Genomic DNA, 20,951 nt, shown 5'->3' on the forward strand with positions numbered 1-20,951 from the left:
CCTCTGATGCTGCTTGGCCTGCTGCGTTCATCCAGCTCTACACCTTGTTATAAAAATTGCTGATTTATTCCTTCTGGCTAGCATCCATGGGTGTGGCTTGTTATGAGCAATGACTAGTTACTAATTTGACTCTCAAACTGCCATAATTTCCAGTCATCCATTGCCACTCTTGTAGCCTTTCTGATACAGCCCAAGGTGTGGACTTATGTCAATGGGTCAGGAACTGGAATGTTTTCCATCTCCACAAACCTCACCTGGGGATGAAGTGGATTTATGTTCCAGGCCGGCTATGTTTCTGGGTGACCCTGGAATATGAAAGGAGGCCGCAGAGGTGGACAGCATGCCCCGCTGCATTGGCAAGCTGCTGAGGTTCTCTTTTTTTTTTTTAAAATACAAGATGACCCTTCTCTAGGCCTTACCTATTATAACCTCCTAATGCTCTCCACCCCTGCTCTATCCTTGCCAAATCATGCCCACTATGTCAACCTACACCATCATGGCCATGGCACTCGGTAGCTCCTATTCCAACTCATCCCACACGCATACTACAATCAACCCCTCCTTTCCAGCAGGCCTACACGTTAACATTTATCCTGAGCAGACCTCAATGACACAATGGAATTTAATTGACTGTCTATATTGAAAAACATCTAATTCATAAAATCTCTTTGCAACACTTAACCTTTCTTTTAATGTGCGTAATCCCTTATCTGTCGTGCTGTCATTTGTAGTCTGATGCCAATCTGCAACCATCAAATGGAAAAGTCTGATACCAAACTATGAAAATGATTGTGAAATCAATCATATAGCATTAACCTAGTAATGAAGACCCTCTGGTTTATGTCAACAGACAGAATGAAATAGCATTCAACGTTTTGCTTTCAATAATTTTTGAACAGGCAGGACTTTTAAATGCTTTACTACTTCTAACAAATGCTCTTGGCGTCTTTGAAAAGTGGTTTTTGTAGTTGATTCTGACAGCTCTGGTAATAATCTCAAATGAGCCCAACAGCAGTAATAGGCTTCTGCATTTTTAATGTATATTAATACCTACTTTTAACAATTCCAATGGTCATCCCATTGCCAGCAAATGGCATCTTATCTCCCCTGAATGTGTCTGCAGACTAGATCCAAAATGGGTTTACCTTGCATCTCCAAAGGCTGCCATAGCCCTGTAAATACATAATTGTTTACATTTGCTGGTACTGGACCTAATCTGCACGTTTTTTGGATTTCACACTCCCAAATCACCAAAATCCCACTTTGGTGAAGGCAACTAATAAATGGTGCAGCCAGTTCCGTGAAGTGTAACCAAAGAGAAACACGAGGCAGCCCTATTTTCCAACTCCAGCGTGTGCACACACCCCCACTCCACTCGTTTCCCCCCTCCCAAACATCCAAATAAAACTTAAAAGCTCTTTTTGGGGGCCGCATTTGGAATTTTAATGCCAATCCCCTACCTCCACCAGAGGGTCTCCTTCCTATGACAGGACCAGGTCCTACCTGGTTCAGTGGCTCAATGAGGCCAGTTGTCAAGTGTCCTGTCTGATGTAAATTCACTGAGCATGGACACTGATTCACAGAACTCAGTACCACCTCATGGCTTACAATGTATGTCAGTGAAGTTTGGAAGCAAACATTTTGAAAGTGTCAGTTCACTCATGACTTGAAAAGGGGTGGTTGTTTCTGTTTATTTTATATTGTTGGTGTGCTGATCATCTGTGCATCATTATTTATTAGCCCCTTGATTGAAGCCTATGGCTTTGTCATGTGTGTGCACATCATAATTGGCAGTCTGATTTTGTTGGAGGATGAGACTCTCTCAGCAGCCATTTGTTGTTTGCAGCCAGCATTCAAAACACATTAACCGAAGACAGAGCAGGACAATATTTCTTATGCTTACTATCATGCATTTTATCTGGGATAAAAATTATTCATCCAACCCAGCCACTTCAGAGGTCTTGCTGTATATGCAAGTTAATATTACACATGTTAGTCGGAGAAGGCATCTTGCCAACTCTCATTTCAAATTTGGTAAACCCTCAGCTGTTCTACATTGTGCTAGTGGTAGATTAATGGATTCTTAAGTGGAATTAGTGAATTTATAATTTAGCACCAGTTCCCCTTGGGTACAATTTGGATTAATTAGCGCCAAAGCTTCCTTCACTGTCATAAGGTGCTGTTTATCGATGTGATAGCTATGGGTAACCAGTGTGCTTGAGGCAAAACATTACGACAAAACTACTAACATTTCACTTGCAAAATATTATCGTTTGATATAGATAATTTCATAATCTCTTAAAATTGTAATCACGCAAAGCACTTAAGTATTAAATTTTGAGTTGCACAATTTGCCTTGTAGAATTGTGTGTAAAATAGTTTCACTCTTGCATTTTGTAAGTTTTTGGAATAACCTTGATGCTACAGTAGTGTACATTAATTCTTTTGTACAATGCTTGTACTTGCAGCTCCATGACAGGAATTCAAACTTTTGAGTTGTGAATTGCCTGTCATTGAAATGACCGAGTTTGGTTGTAGCTGGATCCTCTGATTGTTCCTTTGTGATCTGTTCCTCAATCTGCCAGAAAAGTTAGTTTGAGATCGGAGTCATAAATGAAAATGTTGAATCTTCACATATGAAGTACCCAGTTCATCATTTTGAGTGTCATTTGGGTGAATAACAGGAAAAAGAGAACACCCAGTTCAGTAATAACACTTTTATGTTCCTATAATTCTCAATCTGTCCCACACCATGACAAAAAGCAAAAAAAATCTTGAATTTTGGATACCATAGCATTGTTACTTCAAATTATCCAAATTGTATATTGTTGCTGTTATTCATCCTAACAGTTGCTGATTTGTTTTATTCATTGCTGTTCTGACTGTATGTTGGTAGTTGGTTACTTTCTGTCGGTGTGGTGGTGTTCGTGGTGGTTATTGTGAAACTCTATTGTAACTCTTTTTTTACAGTGAACATGCATTGCTGTATGTAGTAACACTGACAGCATAACCACATTGTAGAAGTTCATGATCTGTAAATCTGTTGGCATTCTTTAAATAATCTATTCTTTGAGCTCTGGACACAAGTGTACCCTATTTCAGTTTTGAGCACCTTGCTGTTGCCAGTAAGTTTCTGAACTATCTTGTTAGTCTTTCAAATTGCCTAGTTTTTCTTAAAGTCACATATTGACAGTGACATTATTAAAAGTCACTCTCATTGACTGACCAGTGAACTGTTGAAAAAGTGAATTACTATGCTCCACTTATTTGAAAATATAATTTCCTTCCTGTGACGACAATGATGCTTGACATATCGTCGATCAAGGCAAGCGTCAAATTGAGCCTCCAGCCCAAAGAAACTCTGGCTTTAGAGTTTATCTCCAAGTACCTGAATTTGTTCCATTTTTGACTTGGTCATGCCCATTTTCTTTTGAGGAAAAGAAATGACCCATACATGTTTAAGTTGTAGAGTTTAGCTGTGCATACCCATTGCTCATTTCCTCGCCAAATAGATTCCTTCAAGACACAGTTGCATGATCAGTTTGACACAGGTAGTTTAATCTTCAATATTGCAATTTAACAAAAAAATCTTGCATCTAATGTAGTCCAATCTAATTGTTCATCTGAGGGAGGAATTGCTTGAGGTTAGTTTTTGGAGAAGCTAGATGCTTACAGTAGAAGGTTGAGAATTGTGTATCCTCTTGTATTTGGTCTAATTGTTAGGGTAGGAGCAAGAATTTTCTATCATGTAACAAGGTCTGCCCAAGCAGTAATTGTATTTGTTGCCACTTTCCTCAGACTTGTTTGATTTCTAAACTGAGATTTCGATACAGTCCGCTTTTGTACTGTGTGCTTGCATTCATTTGAAGAGTGAACGGCAGAAGATTAAAACCATTTAAGTTGCTTTCCTCTGCTGTAACCAAGTATCAGTTTTTTTTCCATTTTATCCATTTTTACAAGAATTGATTTCTGTTCAGATGTCTGTTATCATGATACTAATCTCTAGCTACTTGTTGAGCACTTTAATTACAGTTGGAGGATTTTTTTTTAGGCTTTCCAACAGGAAGGGGGAATGGGTTAGGGTTAAGTGAATAAACATGGGGATGGATGTGGCTGGCATAGGACACACAGGTGAGTGAGGAGCAAAATGGAGAATTACACCTCACTGGAATGACCTCCGATTTCTGAAGTAAAGCACAGCTAATCTTGGAAAGCCCCAGGCAGATGTATAACCTAGTCTCCTAAAGTTGGCCTACAGTAAGAAATGGAATATATGCATGTAAAGCACTTTGTGTGATTGGCAACCTGCTGAATTGCATTGCCAACTGGCTTCCTGGTTGTTGTATGTTAGTACATTGTCAGCAATGCAGTAATGAATTGAGTTTCAACGAGTCTTAAAAGAAAGTAATTGAGTAAGGGCTAATTTTCTGTAAATTGTGGTTAATAATTTTTTTTCCTCCTTCCCTTTGCCCTCTTCCCCCACCTCCTTTCTCAGACAAAAGCTTATGGCTTTGGATTTGTGAAGATACATGCACCATGGCATGTGCTTTGCAGAGAAGCAGAATTTCTTAAGATTAAGATGCTGACTAAAAAGGTGAGCTTGTCATTTTAAGATCACTAGGTGCCTTGATCAAGATGGCTCCTTTTTGTTGATGAGTTGGGTATCTCAGCAATGCTACTAAATCAATATTCAAGAGGCAAAAGAAGATATAGGGATAAATCCTTTTTTTAAAAAAAAGGTATTTACTTCATAAAGTCTGAGAATATTAATGGAATCTTGACTAAAACTTGTGAATCTAAATACACTCCTCGTTCTAGTCTAGACATCATCTGTGTCTCCTCCAAATTTCACCTTCAACTAATGTCACTGAAAACAAAGAACCAACATGTCAAACTCCAAACCTTAACTCTGTTTTTGTCTCCGCTGTTGGACCTGCTAAGTTTTTCCAGCACGTGCTTCCCCTCATTACTCTTTATGGGATCTTGCTGTGCATGAAGAATCAGTATTCACCTAGGCGACTACTACAATGGCATTCTAAAAGTAATTCATTGACATGACGGGTCGTTGGAATCTCAGAACTATAAAAATTAAAGTTCTTTGATTTTGTTGCCTACAAAAGAAGAGGAACAAGAATGCTGCTCTGTTTGGCTGTTCACGAGGGATCTGGCATCCACCTGTCACTTAAGTTTTAGTCACTTTCTTATCAATGCCAGGTATTTTTCTTTAATCAATGTACCTGTTGCTTATGCTTATGAGGAACCAGCATGGTTTCTGTTAAAGAAATTGGTTTCTGTAATCTTTGGGGAAAGACGAGGCAAATTTTTGACATTTCTCCCAATAAAATTAATTTATTTTCTTCAACTTTAGGCAACCACACATCCTAATGCTGAGCTAATTCTCTTACATGACTATATCTCGCTGATCACATTAGTAGTCTGCTATTTTGACAGCCACACAGTACAATGTTTTGGTTTAAACTGATGCTTGACCATTGGATCCTAACTCTCCTTTCTTTTAAATACGAGAGTTAGATCCAAGTCCACTTGATGCAAATTGTAGGTCCATCTGTCTAACCTTACTGTACCACTGTGCCTTCGTAGAGAGGCGCACATCAATAATTCAAAAGTAGGAGAATCTTAATTGCATCAGACTGTTGCATTTATCCCTTTTGTTAACCACTTGGGGACAAATCACATTTGCCGCAAGTCTAGTGTCGTGTAGGTTAGACCGTGTAAAGATGGCGGATTTCCTCTCTCTAAGGCATTAGTAAACCAGATGGGGTTTGATGGAAATCAGTCATACCTTAATGGTCATGTTACTGAGCCTAGTATGACTTATTTTGTACTTCCAGATTTATTTAAGTTGAAACAGTTGCCAGTGAATCTCTAGTGCAGTCTGGTGGAATTCAACCCATTTCCCCAGAACGTTACCAGGGCCCCTGGATTAGCAATCTAGTGACATTACCATCACCTTCCCCAAAATGCTTAATATTTACACAAAATTAGACCTTACCAATTAATTAGTTTAATGAAAATGAAAGATCATTTATTTAAGGAATTGTCCATTAATTTTACCTGAACCATTCTTAAAGCTTTATGCTCTAAATAAGCATATGTTTGTTTGGAATATTGACTGAGATTCAGTATACAAACTAGCAGGTTACAGTTCACCTTTCCCAAAGGCTGGTATTTTGCTTGCATGTGCACTCTCTCTACATTTGGAGATAACTGTGAATAGCAACATGATTCCCAGCTGCTTCAGTTGCTGTTGGCACAGTTTCCAGTTAATTCTTGGTTTCATCTGTAGGTTTCCCCAATTGCTTTGCTATTTCATGCCATTGGTTTTTTGTTGTTTTTGGGATATTCCTGCTGCCAGCAATCCTCCTTGAACCAGCTGTGCACATTTGTAGTCTTTGAAAGATAACTTAACAAAGAGCTGGTTAAAATACCCAGAAAGGAAAAAAGATTGAGGGCTGAGGGAGGAGATAGATATATATTAATGATAAACAAAGATGATGAGTAAAAGTAAAGTGCAGCCAAATAGAATGTTTAAAAACTGCTAAAATTAGATGATGCTTTGGTGGGAAGGGGAAAGGAAATTAATTTGTCAACTTTGTTTGTAGGGATCTTCACTTGCAATTGGGGAAACAACTTTCACTTTCAACTTCAAGACGATTGTGATTTCAAAATATTTACTTTTGAAGTACTATCCCACACTAACAGCAGTGTAATGCTAGACAACAAGGTGCAGAGCTGGATGAGCACAGCAGGCGAAGCAGCTGATCAGATAACCTTTGCTTCACTGATTGAGGGACATGGGTCAGCTCAGACACCAGCAGCTCTTGGCAATAATAGTGCCACAAGTTGGTTTGGGCCCAGTTGATAGGGCAGTCAGTTTAATGTCTCACCTGGCAGCACTCCCTCCATTTTTGAGCAGGAGCACAAGCCTTGATTTGTGTTCAAGTCTCTGGTGTAGCGCCTGAAGCCGCTACACCGCTGCCAACTGAGCTCATTCGGTCCTTGCCATTTTGATAGATTCCATTCTGCTGAAAACACTTTAAGCAACTTTGAGTTTTTTAGCAACTTGGTCAGGGCCTGTCACCCTCCCAACATGTAGGCAGATCATAACAAACGTGAACGTGGACACTGTTCATGTTTTAAAGGCCCTTTGGCAGTGATTTGATGCAAGTTTAGATTCGCAAAATGCAGTGCATGGTTAAATTGATTTGTTACCTGTATTCTGCATTCTATCTGCCCCCCAGTCTCTGAATCGGCGAGGAGAGTAGGCTTTCTCCTTCTAGATGCAATATTTAGTTGTGACTTAAATATCTGATCAGATCAGCATTAATAGATTAGCTCCTGAATACCATATTGATTTAAATTCCTGAAAAATAAAAAATTCTTAATCTAGTGAATGAAGAGACAAAGCTCAGGTACTGAACTTTATAAATCTCATTCAGATTTTAGTAAATTTACATTGGAAATGACCATAGTAATATGCTGATGTAGACTTCAGGTTAGATTTTGTAGCAGCAGTAAAGCAACTTATCACCTGACTCTGAACAAAGCTGTTCTTACACATTTATTGAACTATTTAATGGATTTTCCCCTTTCCTGATGTCTGTTTGGACCTGACACCAAATCAACAACTCTCCAGGCATCTAGCAACAAAAATGTCATCAAGCAGGATAAGCTGCCTGTTGCTTTAAAGTTTTAAAAAAAGAAATTTTAAATGTTAGCCAAATTAATTCCTCACATGCATGGAATTAAGCTGAAGACTAAAATATCAAACTTCACAATCCACATTTATCATCCCTTTAAGTTATGGATTCGTTTGACACTCAACAAACAAAATTACCCATCCCTTTTAGGGTCAGAGAGGCCATTTGGCAGTAGTTGTGTAGTTTGTACAATGTTTTAAAAACCCAGTCAGATCAGTGACAAGGCACAATTTAACTTTTTTTTTAAAACAATGAGACTTGCAACATTAATGAAATTGTAGTCAGTTCAATGATTAGTTGTAGAGTCTAGGATGCACCTGAACATTTTAATTTTTCTCCAGATTGTGCAGGCACTAATAGCAACTTATAGATTTCTACATTGAATGGTGCATGCATGAACTCAAGTTGCTGATTGTTTGAGGGTAAATGAGGGTTGCACCATCACTACTGCAAAATCCAGGCCAATATGGTCAGGGAAGATAATATTTCTACACTTATACTAACTTTTCAACATAAGAACATAAGAATTAGGAGCAGGAGTAGGCCGTCCGGCCCTTCGAGCCTGCCCTGCCATTCAATAAGATCATGGCTGATCTTTTCGTGGACTCTGATCCACTTACTCGCGTTCTCACCGTAACCCTTAATTCCTTTATTGTTCAAAAAAAATCTACCTTTATCTTTAAAAATGTTTACTGAAGTAGCGTCAACTACTTCACTGGGCAAGGAATTCCATAGATTAACAACCCTCCGAGTGAAGCAATTCCTTCTCAATTCAGTCCTAAATCTGCTCCCTCTAATTTGAGGCTATGCCCTCTTGTCCTAGCTTCACCTGCCAGTGGAAACATCCTCTCTACTTCTATCTTCTCTATTCCCTTCATAATTTTATATGTTTCTATAAGATCTCCCCTCAATCTTCTGAATTCCAATGAATGTAATCCCAATCTACTCAGTCTCTCCTCATAAGCCAATCCCCTCAACTCCGGAATCAACCTAGTGAACCTCCTTTGCACCCCCTCCAGTGCCAGTACATCCTTTCTCAAGTAAGGAGACCAAAACTGCACACAGTACTCCAGGTGTGGCCTCACCAGCACCTTGTACAGCTGCAACATAACCTCTCTGCTTTTAATTTCAATCCCTTTAGCAATGAAGGACAAAATTCCATTTGCCTTCCTAATTACTTGTTGTACCTGCAGACCTACCTTCTGTGATTCATGCACAAGGACACGCAGGTCCCTCTGCATAGCAGCATGCTGCAACTTCTTACCATTTCAAGTAATAATCCTTTTTACTACTACTCCTACCAAAATGTATGGCTTCACATTTATTTATATTGTATTTCATCTTGGTCAAATTTTACCTGAGGATATAAGGTACTAGTTCACTGTTTAATTGCCATGGAGTTGCTTAATTTACTTCTAATTCTTCAGGTCTATGAAGTAAAGCAGAAAACTGGGATCCTTGTGAAACTTTCTAACGTTGTGCATAAAATGACTTCGCCATTGCGACCAAAAGTGGATGAACAAAGTGATGCTGCGTTTAAGCACCTTTCTTACCCCTTCTCCAGAGAAAAGAAGCACTTGTAAGTTTCATCAGACAGTTAATGTTGTATAGTTCTGTTTTTATTATTTAGGTGTAGGTGTCTCTGGCTAGTCAAGCATTTCTTGCCCATCCCTAATTGTTCAAGGGCAACAGCATTGTTCTGAATTTGGAGTTACCATGTTAGGACTGCAGATTCCTTTCCATAAAGGACATTAGATAATTTTTAAAAATTATCTGATTCATGATGATGGTTACATGGTCACTTATTAGGCCAGATTTTAATTCCAGATCTTTTACTGAATTCAAATTCCACCATCATTATAGATGGTCCTGTTGAGCTGGTCATACTTCTGGTCTGGAGGTGTCAAAGGTTGAACAGTTTTCTGCTCACCCTGTAAGTTAGCTCCACTCCAGAGTGGAGCTTCATGAAGGTGGAATGTAATGTGGGAATCTGAGAATCTCATGGTACAGAAGAGGCCCTTCAGCCCATCAAGTGTGTACAGTCAAAAATACACTCACAGCACCAGTCCCATTTTCCTGCCTTGAATGGTATGACACTTAAAGTGCTCATCCGAGTTTGAGGTTTCCCAGGCAGTACATTTCGGATTCCCGCCACCCTCTGGTTGAAAAGTATTTTTCCCCTCCCAATACCCTCACTTTAAAATGATGTCCTCTTGTTCTTTCTTTACCCTCCAACTGTTACAGTCCGAAGGGTGGCAAAATGTGATGACATCAGCTTGATGCAGTATGTGCTCATGGTGGGTCTGTCTGTAAGGAGCATTGTGTTGTAGGCAGAGAATGGTGACATGTTTCTGCTAGTGGCTGAACTTGATATTCCACAACCCCTCATGGCTGACAGTTGAAGAGGGCCTTTGTGAGATTGAAGTAGGAGTTGGGTTAGTTCCATGCACCTTTTGTTGGGTTGGTCACTGAAAGCGGAGTCACCAAGCAATGCAATCGTGAGTTTTAAACCTCTTTAAATGCAACTCTAGAATTTTATATTTGTGCTTTCAGCTGAGCCTGTAAGAGTATTCCATGCAGTCTGTAATTACCGAAGACGACGCTATATATACAAACAGATCTTGTCGGAGGTCTTCCTGCAATTTGTTGTCTCTGTATGAGAGCTCTTGTTGAAACGGTGCCTGTGCTGAGAATATCTCCTATGCCCTGCAGCTCAAAAGTCAATTCCACTGTACCTTAAAGTGAGAGCTGATAACTGCTCGGTCACTACAGAATTGGGCCATCACAGATATTGGTGAATGACTAGACAAGAGATCAATCTCCTTAATCCAAACAAGATTGAAAGGAAGAAGCAGAGTTCAAGGCCGTGAAGGATATATTGCAACTAAATTAGGAGTAATAAGAAGGGGGGGCTAGAATGGAGAGATGAAGGAAAGTACAAAACACCTTTTTAAAATCTAAAGAGTTCATTACATTCAAAAAAAAATGAAGCTCAGTTTAAACATTTTTGCTCCTGCATGAAAGAAATTTTTGCCATTTTGTTAATGCACAGTGCAGGTTTGTTTAGAGGTTAAAATAAAACTTTCCCCACAGATGCTGCTCGACCTGCTGAGTTTCTCCAGCACTTTGTTTTCGTTTAAAGGCTGCTTGAGCTGTTAGCTTAGAGTCCTGATTTCCTGGTCTAGGTTCAGTGGTCAATTGGTGTAAATTGAGCAGGTTCTTGAGAATAACAGCAATGCTGCAGGGCAAGATGCAAGGCTTACGATGACCTGGCATGAAGCTGATTATTTTTAAGATGCAGATCTGGGGGTGGGGGGGGGTGTCACCTGCTGAACTTGCTGTTTGTACACTTAATGCCAATATTCGCCTGAATCTTGCTACTTGCCCGGGGAACCACCTTCGCCCACTTCTGTCTCCCTAAAAGAGACAGATTACATTTCTGAGCTCACTCAGAGCTGGTACAGCAGCAGTTCCAGGTTAAATTTCCTCCGTAATTCAACCCAGATAAGCTGTGGCCCAGCTGATGAACCTTTCCCCTTTTATCCCATTCTAAAACAGCACTTCTCTTTCGCCTTTATTTTATATGTGAACTAGTTCCTCTCTTCAAAAGTATTTCTTAAAGTTAATGCGAGCAAAGAGGAAACTTTTGGATAAAACCAGCCAACAAGAAAGCCACCAATTTTCAGAGTGAATTGTAAATGAGTAAAGGAAATTTCTTGCCACCTGACGTGGAAACTCAAAGGAAGGAGAATGCGCATTGTTGTAGTCATGTCATGAATTTAAAATGATGTGAAAAGAAATCCATTGAAAATCCTTTCCCCCTTCCTTAACAGCAGATGAGAAGTTACTGGTGATGAGACTAACAGATAAAAGCTTAAAGCCTTCATGTGATAGCATCTAACTGGATCATTGTGTGTTAAAATAGCATGCGCTCACTCACAGAAACAGCTTGTGCACCAGAGGCATTCCTAACCTACTCCAGTCTTTACAGTATGGCATTGAAATATTCAGGGCTATGCTGCCAGACCTGCTGAGCTTTTCCAGCAACTTCTGCTTTTGTTTCTGATTTATAGCATCTACAATTCTGAGTTTTTATAATGTATGTTTTGATTCTTGTACTGTTTACTTCCATCTCTATTGCCTTGTTTGCTCTGGTTATCTCTTAGGTTGTCTAGCTTGGGTGAAGTGGGCTGAACAGGATGGTATCTGTCCTGAAGTGGTTAATATTAATGTTACTGGCTCCACCCATTCCACTGATTTGTCACCATTCACAGATTGAGACACGGGAGCTCTCCTCCCAGTTTTTGGAGGGAGCAAATATATATGTACCAACTCCCTAAGGTCCTAGACATTTTTTTGCCTGAACAGTGTGGTTGTACTTATTGCCTTCTGCAATAAACTTTTGTTCAGAACAGATACTCTGCAGTGATGTATTCTCTACCACTAACACCAAGATAGACTAAAAGATACAAAGGAGCATTGTTGAAATCAAACAACCTCCAGACAATCCTTACCCAGTACTCCAGTGGTAGAGGAGACCAATACAATAAGGTACCGGGAGTGGACATCTGAGGAAGTGTGTCCATCAGAGCAATGTGATGTAGTGACCATTGTACATGTTCTCTATTTAGTAACTGCAGCCTGGGTTAACCCAGACAGTTCAAGTTAATATCTGGTTTCAGTTCATTTGAGAGCTGGAGTTTTGGCAGCACCATTTGCAATCAGAAGTTGTAAAGTCTGGGCTGGTGACAAGATCTGTGTGAGAGAGAAGCCAGAGCTATACACTTAACCCGAGTCTATGATCAAGAGATTAGTGTCCATGGCTTTATTAACAGGGGCATAGAGTACAAGAAAAAGGTGATGTTGAGCTTATCACTTGTTCGACCTCGGCTGGAGTATTGTGCACAGTTTTGGATACTACATTATAGAAACGATATGGACAGGTTAAAGAGAATGCTGAAGCAATTCACAGAAAAGCTCAAGGAATGGGAAACTTCAGTATGAGGATACATTGAAGGAGTTAGGACTGTTTGCCTTGAAGCCAACAAGGCTGGGAGTAGATTTTGACAGAAGTTCTCAAAAATGATAAACAGCATGGATAGTGCAGTTAGGGAGAAGCTGTTCCCATTTATAGAGAAAACAACACGAGGGCATAGGTCTAAAGTGAAATGAAGCAGCAATGATAACTGTTTCATTGAAGGGGTATTGGATGGTTATTTATAGTGAAATGGTGTGTAGGGAAAAGGCAGAAGTTTGGCACCAGATAATGGAATCAGTGCCAAATGGCCTCCTGCACTGTAACAATTGTGAGATTCTGTGATGGGCTAGGTGAAGAGAAGTCCTCTTATTGAGGGGGTTTCAGAACAAAGGCAGTTTTAAATTGAGCTAGGTCATTTAGTAATAAAATATTCCTTTAAATGCTGAGGATAGTGAGAATTTGAAACTAGCTATCATTACATTGAAAATTCCAAGACCAAGTTTGATTTTTATTGGATAATGAGCTATGCAATAAAGACTAGAGTGAAGGTACAGGTCAGATGTAATTAAATGTGCAACAATTTAAGGCTAAATGACCAGCTGTTCTGATGTTAAGTGGTAGCTGAAATCTGGTGTAGGATGGAGCCTGGTGTGCCGTGATGTAGCACAGGAGTTGGGTGCTGGATGCCTTATTATTCACGATAGATATAAATCTGATACAGAACAGAATGTGGGGGTGATGGTACCTTTGTGGATGATCTGAATATTGGCCAAAACATTAACAGTGAGGAAGGTGGTCTTGGGTTACAGAGGATATAAACAGATTGGCCACGTTGGCAGATCAGTGATAGATGGAATTTAACCGTGTAAAGTGAGATGAAGCATTTTGGCAAGGGGATACTCCATTAAAGCCAGGACGCTGGGAAGCTCAGAGGGACTTTGGAATGCTTGTCCACAGATCCCTGAAGGTGACAGGGCAAGTTAAGGCAAATGGGATACTTACCTTTTATTAGTCATGATGACGTAAGAGCAGGGAAGTTATATTGGAGCTATGCAGAATGGTCAGGCTGCAGCTGGAGTACTCTGCAGTTCTAGTCACCACACTAGAAAGGATATGATTGCACTGGATGGGGTGTAAAGGAGATTCACAAGTTAACTCTGTTTTTTCCTTCATAGATGCTGCCAGACCTGCTGGGCTTTTCCAGCAATTTTGTTTTTGGTCCTGATTTACAGCATCCGCAGTTCTGTCAGTTTTCACAAGAATGTTGCCTGGGATGGAGCGTTTCAGTGATGGAGAGAGGCTGGACAAACTTGGGTTGTTTTCTTTGGAGCGGAGAAGGTGTAAGGGGGATCTTAGAGATGTATAAGATTGAGGAGCGTGGATAGAAAGCAGCTGTTCCCTTTAATTGAAGGGTCAATAATTAGTCATGTGCAACTTTCCCCCTCAGCTGTGTAGCCATTCTGAGTATTGACCATCGTTTTTGGAAGTCAGTCCCAGACCTCTATGGCAGAGAGAATATCAGTCATGCAGAGACCAGACTGCATTAGGATAGTGGATCTCTTTTTATCCAAAGGATATTAGTGAATCAGATGGGTTTTTAAAAGCTAAGCTAATGGTGACCATGTAGCTATTGTAATGAATTCAAATTTCACCATCTCCTGTGGTAGGATTTGAACACACATCCCCAGAATTTTACCCTGCGGTTCTGGGTTACACTTGCAGTAATGTCTACACCAAGCCATCATTTCACTCTAATCTAGAAAATAGCTTGGTTGTTGTTTTAATCACTTAAGCTTGTTCTTTATTCTTCCCTTTTTTAGATTTGATCTTTCGGATAAGGATAACTTCTTCAGCAGTACAACAAGAAGCACAATAGTGAGTATTAAAACGGACTTTGGGCAAATGATATCTAATTGCTTTTTTACAATCAGTCATCCTTGTGATGTCCTGCATGAGTTTTGGAATGGTTTGATCTGAAGGACTTTCCATCTAACTTAGCTCCTCCTCCACCTGCTGTGTACGGTCTCAATGTGCGCAATCTGGAAACATTGGAGTTACCTCCTTGCCTACATCGTATTTGATTCTTGCTTGGAAATTAGGGTTTAAATTTGAGTTCCTCTAATTATGCTTCATAAGTTTTATGTTCCAAGAATTGATCACGTTGCTTGGCATAGATTGAAGTTTGGCTTGGGAACTTATTCCAGATGATCTGTTTTGGATCAAACTGATTTTTATGGCCTTAAAAGAGGCAAAAAGGTAGAAATACAGCTTGTGTAATTTGCTCCCTGGTTGTCGTCTTGATAGATTGACCTAAAGGTAATCATAAACATGTGAACCTGTGAAGTGTTCAATAAAATTGTTTAATCTACAGTGCAGATTCTGTCTTGGTCATGCGTGCTGATGTTAGAGGTATTTGGCTTCTGTTCAGGGGTGAAAAGTTACTGACTGAAGTAGAATTTTAGACAAACTAAAACATGATTAAATTTGAAAGTATAATTTAAGTTTATGGGTGAATCAACTTCCTTTTAAATGAAAATAGGGATGTTACATTTTTGGATCACTGGGGGATGGTCTGCAACTGAACTGCTTTGGGACCAACATTTTTGCAGGTAGGTTTGCAAAATGTTGGGAGGAGTTTAAACTAGTCTGGCAAGGGGAGGCGTCACAGTATTAATGAAACAGACACATCATGCTCCAGCAAAGGAAGCAAGTCACAGTGAGTTCAGCTATGTTGAGTGTCAAGAGAGTAAGACAAAGTGAGGGTTGTAATAGGTACGACTGATGAGTTAATGGCATGGATTGACACATTTATGATACTGTTGCCATCACAGAAACACAGTTAAGGGAAGGGCTGGACTGGGAACTTAACATTCCAGGGTGTATGATCTTTAGGCTAGAGAGAGGAGGGTGTAAGAAGGGTGGTAGTGTAGCACTATTAATTAAGGAGTCAATTAGAAGGGGTGGATTCCCTGAATGTATCCAGGGGAGTTTTTTGTATCAATAAGTAGAAGGCCCGACAAGGGACGGCATAGTGCTGGGTCTGGCTGTGGGGAAAGAAGCTGGACAGGTGTTGGATGTGGCAGTGGGGGAATATTTAGGCAGCAGTGACCACAAGGCGGTACAGTTCAAATCTATTCTGGACAAGGAAAAAGATGACCCTCGAGAGACTGCTCTGAATTGGTGGGGGGAAGGCACACTTAATTAAAATAAAGCAGGATCTGGCCACGGTTGAGTGGGAAACAGCTCCTTGTGGGTGAGTTCACTGCGGAGTAATGAGGGGACATTCAAAAAGGAGCTGGGAAGAGTACAGGTCCAATATGTATCCTTTACAGGGAAATATTGGAGCAATAAGTTCTTTGGCCTTTACTCTAGAAAAGGAGAATGTAGGCATGGGATTCAGGAGAAGGGACTATGAAGAACTTGCAAAGTTTGACATTGGAATTAGGGAGGTATTGGAGGATCTGTTGTGCCTAAAAACAGACAAATCCCCTGACCTGGATGAATTACATCCCAGGTGATTTAAGTGACTGAAGGCTGGTGTCCAGTAGTGTACCACAAGGCCTCAATATTGACTTGACCAGCTTCAAAATCCCTCCACCCTCAGCCTTGTCCAGCCCTCACCTCCACCTCCCCCCTCACCTCCCTGACCTGACCTAACCTAACCTTTCCATCTTCCTACTTATCCATCCACTCCACCGTTCCCACTGACCAATCACAATAACCCCCAAGCTGCATCCACCTATCACCATCACACCTACCCTTTCCCTCAGCCGTCCCCCTCCCCAGTCCTGACCACAGGTTTCGGCCCAAAATCTGACTTTCCTCCTGCTCGGAAGCTGTCTGACCTGTTGTGAAGCTGGAAAAGCACATCTAGTGACTCTGGCTTCCAGCATCTGCGGTCCTCACTGTCTCCAGATTAGTACTGGGACCTTCATTGTTTGTTATATACATAAATGATAGATATGAAAATGTTGGGGGGAGGGGGAGTGTTAAGCAAGTTTGCAGGTGACACTATGATTGGTAGAGCAGTTAATAGCAAAAATAATGATTGCAGGTTATAGGAAAATATAGATAGGTTGGTCAGATGGGCAGATCATTGGCAGATGGTATTTAACCCTGATAAGTGTGAGATGATGCAGCTTGGAAGAAACAAGATGAGCGAGGTTTTTAATGAATGGCAGGACACTGGGTAGCTTATAAGAACGGAGGGATCTTGAGGTAATTATTCACAGATCCCTGAAGTTGGAAGAGCATGTGAATAGGATAGTTAAGATGGTATATGGGATACTTGCTTTCATCAGTTGTGGCATAAAGTGTAAGAGTGAGGAGGTAATGTTGGAGTCAGAGAGCATGGGTCATGTACACAGTTCTGGTAACCTCACTTCAGGAAGGATGTGATAGCATGAGAGGGGGTACAGAGGAGGTTCACTAGGATGTTGCATGGGATGAAGAAATTGAGCTACAAGAACCTAGGTTTGGATTGTTTTCTCTAGAGCAAAGAAGGCTGAGGGTGGGACATGGTGAATAGAGAGCAGCTGTTCCCCTTGGTCGAGGTATCAATCGTGAGAGGGTGTAGTTTTAGGGTAAGTGGCAGGAGATTTGGAAAAAACATTTTCACTCAGTGGGTGGTGGGAATCTGGAATGCATTACCTGGGAAGTTAGTGGAGGTTGGAAACCTTACAACATTAAATATTTGGATGAGTACTTCAAATACCATAACATCCAAGGATATGGAAAAGTGCAGGAAATTGGGATTAGTGCACATTTAGTGGTTATGTTGGCTCGATGGGCCAAAGGGCCGATTCTACTCTAAGAATCTCTTGAAAAATGTTTTCTTTTAAACCCACTGACAGCTGTTTGTCTATTGTTTTGGTAAGTGATATATTTGATAAATATCTGGTGTACAACTGCAAAATGAATCCAGCTTACTAAATGACTCCATCACACATGTTCACTCTTTCATATAGAATATTTACTGTATATATTCTGAAGGTACTGCTTTGCTTTGTATGCCTTTTTTGAATAAGGAATTCAAGCTGTGTGACTTGGCAGAGACTCAATGGGCCAAAAGGCCTCTTCTGTGCTGAGAAGCTGGAATTAGAAAGTACTGGCTAAAAGTATTACCTAGGTAGATACAAGAATATGATCAAGCTTGGTGTACTCATGAAGTTATGGTTTTGCAGTTAAGGAGGGCCACGAGGAGTATGTGACTACTGCTTTCAATTACACAGAGCAGGACTGGGATATTTAGGAGAATGATTTGATTGATTGTGCATGTGAGCTTAATTATTTCAACTGGATTGTGTAGAAAGTATCAAGAGTCCCACTTGGTATAAAACAGGGTCAACACAGGAAGGATGTTCCTGATGACCAATGAGCCCAGAAACAAGGTTGCAGTCCAAACGAACAAGTGAAAAAGTACAGCACAGGAACCGGCCCTTTGGCGTGCACACACCTCCCTCCACCCCCCCAACCCACCCAACATGCCCTTTTTAATCTAAAAACAAACCTGCCTTTTTTGATCCATATTCCTCTATTCCCTTCCTATTCATGTACCCACCTAGGTGCCTCCTAAATGTCTTCAATGTGCCGGCTTCCACCATCTCTTCTGGTAGTGCATTCCAGGTTCCTACCACTCTCTGCGTGGAAAAACGTCCCCCTCTGACCTTGAACCTGTGCCCCCTTGTAATTGAGACTTCAGTCCTGGCAAAAAGCCTCTGACTATCCACCCTATCTATGCCTCTCATAATTTTGTAGACCACTATCAGGTCTCCTCTTAGCTGTTGTCTTTCCAGTGAAAACGTTCCTGGTCTTTTTAACCTTTTCCTCATGGTCAATGCCCTGGAGACCAGGCAACATCCTCAAGGTACAGGGTAGGCCATTTAAGACTGAGATGAGGAGAAATGTCCTCACCCGAAGGGTGAGCCTGTGGAATTCTTCACTATAAAGTAAAGCCCTCGAGGTTGAAACATTAAATGTTTTCAGGGAGGAGTTAGATACAGTTATTAGAGCTAAAGGGATCAACCGAAAGGGGGAACAAGGGATGGAGTTGGATGATCAGTTGTGATCATATTGAATGGCAGAGCAGACTCGAGACTGAATGGCCTATTCTTATTTTCTATGTTTCAGTTTGCAACTTGAGGGCAGAGTGAGGTTGATACACTTTGCATAGGATAATGGACTTATCAACTAAGTTGCTGACTTGTAGTTTGATTATTTTTATTCATCCTATAGCCGGACTTGTTTCTGACTGGAGTAAAGATCATAAGAGGTGTGTACCCTGTAATACAAGTCCAGGTCATTCTGATTTTTTGGTCTATTTTGATACCTTTTTGAAGGTGATTAAGATTTTCCAATGCGTTTTTTTTGGCCACATTTGGGTCTGTAATCTGCTTAGCTAGGTGACTAAGGAGAGACTTTTACCAGGAGATGTAATAACAGTATGGAACAGGAACAAACATAAGAGCAGGAGAAGGCATCCCACTCTGTTGAACCCTTTGATTTGGGTCAAAATCCTGTAACACTCTCCTGAAGAGTATTGCAGATGTACCTACACCAAATGGATTGCAGTGGTTCAAGAAGGCAATTTATCACTACCTTGAGCAACTAGGGATGGGAAAAATTTAGAAAATCCCTTTGAGCCTTCCCTGCCATTCAATGTGATCATAGCTGATCAAATACATCAATGCCTTTTATTCACACCATCTACATCACTGTACACTATTGATAATCAGAAATCTATCAGTTTCCCCCCTCAGTCAGACTCTAAGACTGAGTTTCCACAACCCTGTGGTCGGAAAGATAGATTGGAGCTTTCCTTTTGCATCAACTTATGCGTAAATGATTTGTGCATGTTAAATAAAATGTACCTTTCTTTATGAGATAACAAGGTGTAGAGCTGAGTGAACACAGGTGGCCAAGCAGCATCAGAGGAGCTGTGCTCCTTGGCCTGCTGTGTTCATCCAGCTCTACACCTTGTTATCTCAGATTCTCCAGCATCTGCAGTTCCTACTATCTCTGTACCTTTTTTATGTCCTTTTATATGGTTGGGAGGATATGTTCATGTAAACTAATTTTGCTTCTCTTTAATGTGTGTTTTTGATGTTTTATCAAATCAGAAATGGGAAGGTAGAGGTCGTGCTGCACTAAATGATGTAATACGTGAAAGTTGATGAATTCTGAATGACCAAAACAAGATTGTGGCTTTCACCATAAATTTACTGATGGGAGAGAATCCTCTGTCTGGCCTGATTGTGTCAGATGTCACATGTGCCAGATGTTCATCCTTTCGTGAAAAGGCATCACAAAACAAACCTCTGTCTAGCTTTGAAAATAATGACAATAAGAACTTGTTCCTGCTGCTAGATGTTTAATCAATTTTATCTGTTTTGCAGTTTGTTGGTAGTTTCTCCATAGATTTTTTCCCCTCTTATGGCATACAGAGAGCTCAAGCCTGATTTGCATTGACAGTTCCCCGACGGTCAAGAGAGAAGTACAATATTAGACAAAACCATTTCAGTGGGTGACCTGTGACTGATTACAGTATGTTGGTGACTCAGAACAGGAAATGAGTCCAACACAAATCGCTAGAGAAACACCGCAGGTCTGGCAGCATCTGTAGAGAGAAAAACAATTAGTTTCAAGTCCGATATGACACTCCAGCAGACGTTTAGACTCTCATAACTTGGTTACTCTCTCCACAGATGCAGCCAGTTCGACTGAGTTTCTCCAGCATTCTGTGCAAAACTAATATTCATAACCTGTTAAATTACTAAATCACTTAAAATAAAGTTACAGTCCTTCAATAAAAGTCTTTTACTTGTGTGATAGCCTGAGCCATAAAGCAGCAATAAATTCCTGAATCAATGGCGTTATGTGACTTGGACCAAATGGCTTACTTCCCTGTGGAAAGTGTTTACAATGAACCACACTCTAACAGGGCAGAATTTAGTTCCTAACTTGCTTAATCGAATCAAAATTATTGCTTGAAGAATTACTTGATCCTACAAAAGGATTAATTTGGGGAATGTACCTTTCTGCAACTTGATTTGAAACGTAGCTTATTCTTCAAATAGTAACAAAGTATAAACATGAGATTCCTTGTCTAGACCTAGTCTCTGGAAAGTGTACTCCCAGATTTTGCAGCTCTTGGTTGCTGGTGTGAATGTTTTTAATTTCATTGAGTGGCAAGCAAGCATTTCAAATATTAAGAAATAAGTGTGGAGCTGGAGGAACACAGCAGGCCAGGCAGC

At 40.5% G+C, this 20,951-nt stretch overlaps 1 protein-coding gene across 7 annotated transcripts in view; it reads left to right on the forward strand.

The window, feature by feature from the left end:
* Positions 1-20,951, forward strand: part of ano1a (anoctamin 1, calcium activated chloride channel a) — a 159,881-nt gene that overhangs the window by 53,078 nt on the left and 85,852 nt on the right. For all 7 annotated transcript variants that reach the window (XM_048607149.1, XM_048607145.1, XM_048607143.1 and 4 more), the window contains 3 exons: positions 4,496-4,594; positions 9,149-9,300; positions 14,520-14,574. In XM_048607149.1, coding sequence (XP_048463106.1) covers positions 4,496-4,594; positions 9,149-9,300; positions 14,520-14,574 — 306 coding nt within the window. The remainder of the gene's footprint in view (positions 1-4,495; positions 4,595-9,148; positions 9,301-14,519; positions 14,575-20,951) is intronic.

This window comes from Rhincodon typus, chromosome 17, assembly GCF_021869965.1.
Source record: "Rhincodon typus isolate 14 chromosome 17, sRhiTyp1.1, whole genome shotgun sequence".
Classification (NCBI taxonomy): Eukaryota; Metazoa; Chordata; class Chondrichthyes; order Orectolobiformes; family Rhincodontidae; genus Rhincodon; species Rhincodon typus.